Genomic DNA, 6,000 nt, shown 5'->3' on the forward strand with positions numbered 1-6,000 from the left:
GTTCTTTTGCACAGTTTTTAATATTTGATTGTGACAGACAAGAATAAAATTGTGGTCTGGCCACGCTTCAATTTTAACTTCACATTCACATTTGCACTGCACTGCACTTTTCCCATACACTCTACAACACGCTAGCTCACATCTGTATACTACCTATTATAAAGAAAAAACATCCTTGGGGTCCCCCATCAATAGGGTGGAGTAGTAGCCCTGTCAAAGGATACCCAGATGATGAAGCATGTCACCTGGAATGGTGAGTGATGGGAAACCGTAAAATTATTGTATATTTCTTTAAGTTTCATTTTTGGAAATAGTCTTGGGCAGGTATAGCATTCGTGTTCCCCTTTAGTTTTAGGCAACGGGATATATAGACTTATCTATATAGACAGTTTTTTAGGTCTCGCGCCTAGCGTGGCAGTGCGCAGCAGTGCTCGTGCAGCGCGAGACATTTTTGGGGGGGGGGCTCAGAAACAGAGTTAGGAATCGCACACGCACGAGCATGTGCTTTTCCTTTTGGGGCACGCTAATGGCCTTTGCGTACGTCTTTTTATGAGACTGCACGCAATTGGCCAAAGGCGGGCACATTGCTCCGCCAACGGCCTATTGGTGTCCATTACGCGCACCAGCCGCCATGTGGTTTCAATTATCGTGCCCAGACACGGGCGCGATAATTGAAACCACATGTCTCGCTGTTGCGTGCGTGCACCACTCGCAGGATTGTGTTTTTTTGGATCCATTTCACAAGGAAGCAACTAAATGAAAGGACCGCTGACGTCTTGTGTGCTTCTTGTTGATTTTAGGAAGTTACAAAGACCATGACAAAAGCCAAAATGCTGGGAGTAAACACCAGAGTTATTTTCTTTGCCAGTGCTTGTTTAATAGGATGTTTGGATCCAACACTTGAAAGGAAGTGAAAGTCATTTGAAACCTCTTCTACATCTTGCAAAGAAATGATCACCTGTCAGAGCGCCTACCCTCCAGGATGAGGCACCAACCAATGCGCCTGGCATTCCCCGGGGAGGTGCATTGGTTGAGCTGTTTCGCTTCCCAGCAAGAGCAGATGTGGTGGGAACACTCGAGGCCGCCACAGAAAGGCAGTGGGAATAGCCTGCGTGCTGTTCAGACCTCCGCATCTATGAAGGTCACCGCTTTTTACTAGGCCGGCTCCTTCAATGCACATCTAGGCCTATCACCCACTAGCGCTGCCCCCGCCAAGTCTGCATGCCGCGACTGATACCGGACTCCAGACGTGATGTCTGAGCCCCGACACAAGAAAGATGGGCGAGAGCAGGCGAGGACGGAGCTGGCGGACGCTGGGGGTAAGTTAGAGCTATTGGCTTTAAAAATTACAATGCTTTTACTTTCACTATTTCTATACCAATGGCAATAAAGCTATGCATATGTAAATACTCCACTGCAAATTAAGAAAACACAAGTAAAAACATTCTCAACGCCAACAGCTCTAACTTTAACAAATGCAGGACCTATTACATTGCAAATGCTTGTTTCTCTCTTTTTTTGGTGGCTCAAACTGCTTTATTTTAGATCATTTTTATTCTTATCTTAATATTAAGTATGATGTGATATGTTTAATGAAAGTTGATTTTGATGATTTGTTTGAATAGCGATTTGTAGGCCTGGATTATGCGTGGAGTTCCACTCCTTCCGATTATTCAAATGGTACAAATTTAATGATTTTGAAAAGGGATTTTTTTGTGTTATTGGCAATGGCTTGAAAACACTAACAGAGGGTCGATAATTGAGTCTGGGTAACAGGATTCACATGGATGAAAGCAAGCACATGCATTATGCAAAGTGTATCACTGGGATGACTAGAGATCTTGCCCAAGCAGGCCAAAACAGTCAAATGCACAAGTATGAACCTGCAACGCCAGAGTCTCAAGAAGGCACAGATGGCGTGATAGGATTACAGGTGCATACTGGCCAGCCAAAGGGGTTGTGTGCATGTTAATAATGGCAAGGTTTACAATAGTACAAGCTCAGAATACATAAAAACAATGTTGCACACAGCCCGCCATGCTGATAAAAGGAGTGCACACTTGACAAAAACGTGGAGATGCTTAGATTATACTTGGCATTTCAAGGATAATGCACATGGGATGTGGTAGTGGAGGTAACAAGTAGCCCTCTCAACATTGTACAGATGAGGATGCATATGGTGCATTGTAAGCACAAGATGGCGCATTCTGAGCATTGCACAAATTCCTTCCAGGGCATATGTTGGACATGGATAAGAGTTCATGCTCAATAGTGGACGAAGAGCACAGGAGAGCGTGCATGTTGGGTGTTGGTAGGAGTACCCAAAAAATTTGCTGAATCACATATTTATCAGCACCTGTGCACTGCCGCCATAGCGTATCCAGCACTCCAACATGGACAGGAGGCACACAGCACTAGTGCAGACTTTGAAATATAACAGAGTTTACTGCTCCGTATTGAGCAAAACGCTAATGGGATTTTAAGGAAATGAGGGGTTCCTACAAGAGGCAGGATTATACCTGCCAAATATAGGAGATTTAAAGAGGTAATTTCAAGGTCTGTGAGGGGGCTAATGGAGTTACTGAGACTGAATCTCAGTTAATGGCAACTGTGTCTGGAATGACTTACAAGAGAATCAAACAACTCACAAACATACCATGCACTGTTATTGGCGTGATCCATATTGGCCTGCTGTGCCATGGGGTTCTCGTAGCCCCCGCCTGCCACTCCAAAGGTGTATGAGCGCCGGACGCCTGAGGGGAACAAATACCGCAATGTGAGCAAAGAAATGCAATATCAGCAGGTGAAGAGACAAAATATGTACTTCAAGGAGAACCATATGGTCTTTCAAAAGTGGAATGAATATCAGGGGGGGGGGGGACACATGCTTTTCCACCCACCAACTCACCGCTCTCATCCACAAAATAGTGCACTGCACCTTCTGTGGTGTCCTCAAAGTTGGAAGCTTCGTGGATGGGGCCACGTGGCAGAAGCAGGGAGCTAGCAAACTGTAGAGCTGAGGGCAATGTCAGGGCACGGGATTGTGAGGCAGCTCGGCCACGCTGAATGTCCTGAAGGCTGAGTAAAGAGAAAGATCCTTTATCAATATAGCCAAGAGACAGATAAGGCAATGGGGGGGGCAAACCCCTCCACCAACCCAAGCAGGAAAAGGAGATCTTGCATGAGGGTCAAGATTCAATGCCTAAACAGTGTGCAAGTCCTGTAACTACATCAACAGGGCGGGCTAAGGTGTGTTGGTTCAGCAGCATGCAAAATCATTGCAATGGAAAAACAGAAGAAACAACAGCTCAAGAATGACACGGAGGGGTAGAGAACTTTGGAGAAGACGAGGCAAAGTCAGTGGGATCCTATTTATCTCTCCAAGTCTTATTCTATAGTTCTAGTTATCTACGTCCTTCTCAAATTAAGGTGCACTTAATTCATCCCACTATTATCAACTGTGTTGGGTATACATGACAAACTATGCTTCTTAAAAGAGGGCAGCCATTGCACTGGAGCTGCCAATTGAAGAATATTCAAAGAAGACTTCTCTTTCATTCATAGGCCCTTCATCATGTAGATACAAAATAAGCAGGCCGCTGCAAAAAGCTGGGTTAATCAATACAACTGACCGAATGTTGGTTATGGATGCGAGCAACAAGAAAACTGACACTCATCTGATCGGGGCAAGTGCCTGCAAAGCAAAGTACAGGATAGCAGATCATATTTGAATAACGGTATAACATGAAAAGGGTACAACATGCGGCAAGTTCTCTGCAGTGCCTCTAATCTCTCTCAAGGTGATGGGCTGGAATTTACTGGACACCAAACTCAGCTTTTTCTACTAATTTCGCAAAAGCATGCTTTGTACATCGTTTGATATGAATATCCCACATTTGTCTAGACTTTTGATGGCTGATTTACTGTGCCATTCAGGTTTATTTCATTACAAATATTTTAGAAGTTTTCCAAATCGTTAAATGTAGCAACATTTTAATGATCTTTGTGGTGGCGTATTTTCTTGGTATCCAGAAACCCCTACGGACATAAAATGCAGCCTACATTTGGTAAATGGATGACGAGTGAAGAGGGCACACGAGTACGGGAATATTCTTCCGAGAGACCAAATTAAAAAGGCACTTTGTCACAGAACGATATGCTGCAGTCTAGAAGAGCAAGCTTCCATCTCAAGATTGGACAAGAAAGACAATGCTGTAGGTTAGTTTCAAGATTTAGAACCAGAGACATTTTGAGGTTTAGGAACTTGCAGGAGGTGCAACAGAGCAGAAGTAGGTTGTCAGAAAGGCACTTACCCTGGCCCTTCTGTAATGGACACAAACGGACCACACAGAGTTAAGGCAACTTACCTGGGAGGTGACCCCATGATTGAAGATGGTGGCGTGGGATTGCTCCCTGCATTGTGGCGACGTCTAATGGCTTGTGTCCGCTTCACACTGCTCGACCGGTCACGCTTGTTTCCTTCCTCACCTACAGAAGTAAATAATTTAGTGAATAGAGGCAAAGAGCAGGGGAGTGAGAGCTAGGGGTGAACCGAAGAAGGCAGTCAGTGATTTCAGCAATTGGGTACAAACATAACACATAACGGAGAATAAACCACATATACAAAGGGTAAATACAAAATGAGAGATGGGAGGAGGAACTACTGAGATGGTGTGGAGCATGAGAGTAAGAAAGGAGAATATCAAAGACGAGCAAGAGAACATGAATAGGAAAGCCACATAAGAGTTGCATCATGAACAGCAAAGAAACAGAAAAGACGTCAAAAGTATAATAGGACCATACACAAAGTAGAAATGGGATATGCAATGCTGGTACTGTACTATAACATTTCTCATAAGTTTGTGATACAGTTTCAAAGATGTATTTGACTTTGGGAAGCATTTGAAATGATGGTTCAGGATTCAATGATAAAAAGAACAAAACATCGTGGAAATGGAAAGAACACAACAACAAAACCCCCTCATATACATACATGGTATACAGTACACTATGAGCTCACAGTCTACTGAGCAAGGGCATAAAACTGGTACCAGATATGTATATCAGGAGTAACGTTCCATTGTAAGAGCATAAAGTATATATATATATATATATATATATATATATATATATATATATATATAGTTTAAGAATGACAGCTTCATAACTTTACTATAGAATAGGTGAAATTGAACCTAGATACAGTGAGTGTCAATAAAGTTTGGTTGAATGAACACTCACACGAAACACTGATTTAATCTAACACTATTATAATGTGGTTCTGACAGAATTAAGAAATTATGTTATTTCATTTTCTTTCACTGTAAACAATTTTTCCCTTTTTAAGACGGATGAATAGAGTGCAGTAACTCTTTGAAGTCTTTTCATTATGTTTGTTCATCACATGATCGTTTATTTAAACGCATTGAAACAGAGACACCTTTACTTGTGATCAAGGGGTTGTCCACGAAACGCGTTGGGTCTTGACTTCAACGATAATAAACAACGCTTTGCAACGATAATAAACAACGCTTTGCAACATTTGTGTCTGCGGCGTGCTGTTTGAGAAGAAAGGAGCAGCATTGTTTTGGAAATATATATTAAAAAAAAGTCACTAAAAAAACATAGGTTTCAGGGACGTTATAGTTAGTTGGACATTTCACTCCTACAAAACCACAGAAATGTTGGCGTTATAGTTAGTTCAGCTAACTAACTCACACCCCCGCAATGCACTGCTGATGATGTCACATATTACATCATACATGACATGGTCAGTGACATCACTGATGACATCACTTATTACATCATCCAGTGACTGTTTCTATAAAGTTTAAAAGTGTTTTATATATAAATATATATGTCAAGGTGTATTGAAGAATGAGTGGGTGTATGAGTGTCTGGATAGAGGATTTAACAGGTGTGTGACTGACGGTATAAGTGAGTGATTAAATGGGTCTTACTGAATGCATGGGTTAGTGACTACACTATGTGAATGCCAGT

General features: G+C 42.4%; 1 protein-coding gene across 3 annotated transcripts in view; it reads right to left on the reverse strand.

Annotated features, from left to right (window-relative positions):
* PCNX3 (pecanex 3) overlaps nucleotides 1-6,000 on the reverse strand; it is a 713,235-nt gene that overhangs the window by 493,388 nt on the left and 213,847 nt on the right. For 2 of the 3 annotated variants that reach the window (XM_078660716.1, XM_078660717.1), the window contains exons 7-9: nucleotides 4,368-4,488; nucleotides 2,909-3,078; nucleotides 2,657-2,753 (exon numbers count right to left, since the gene is read on the reverse strand). In XM_078660716.1, coding sequence (XP_078516842.1) covers nucleotides 2,657-2,753; nucleotides 2,909-3,078; nucleotides 4,368-4,488 — 388 coding nt within the window. The remainder of the gene's footprint in view (nucleotides 1-2,656; nucleotides 2,754-2,908; nucleotides 3,079-4,367; nucleotides 4,489-6,000) is intronic. The other variant, XM_078660718.1, reaches the window with a different exon arrangement.

This window comes from Lissotriton helveticus, chromosome 9 (genome assembly GCF_964261635.1).
Source record: "Lissotriton helveticus chromosome 9, aLisHel1.1, whole genome shotgun sequence".
In the NCBI taxonomy this organism is placed as follows: Eukaryota; Metazoa; Chordata; class Amphibia; order Caudata; family Salamandridae; genus Lissotriton; species Lissotriton helveticus.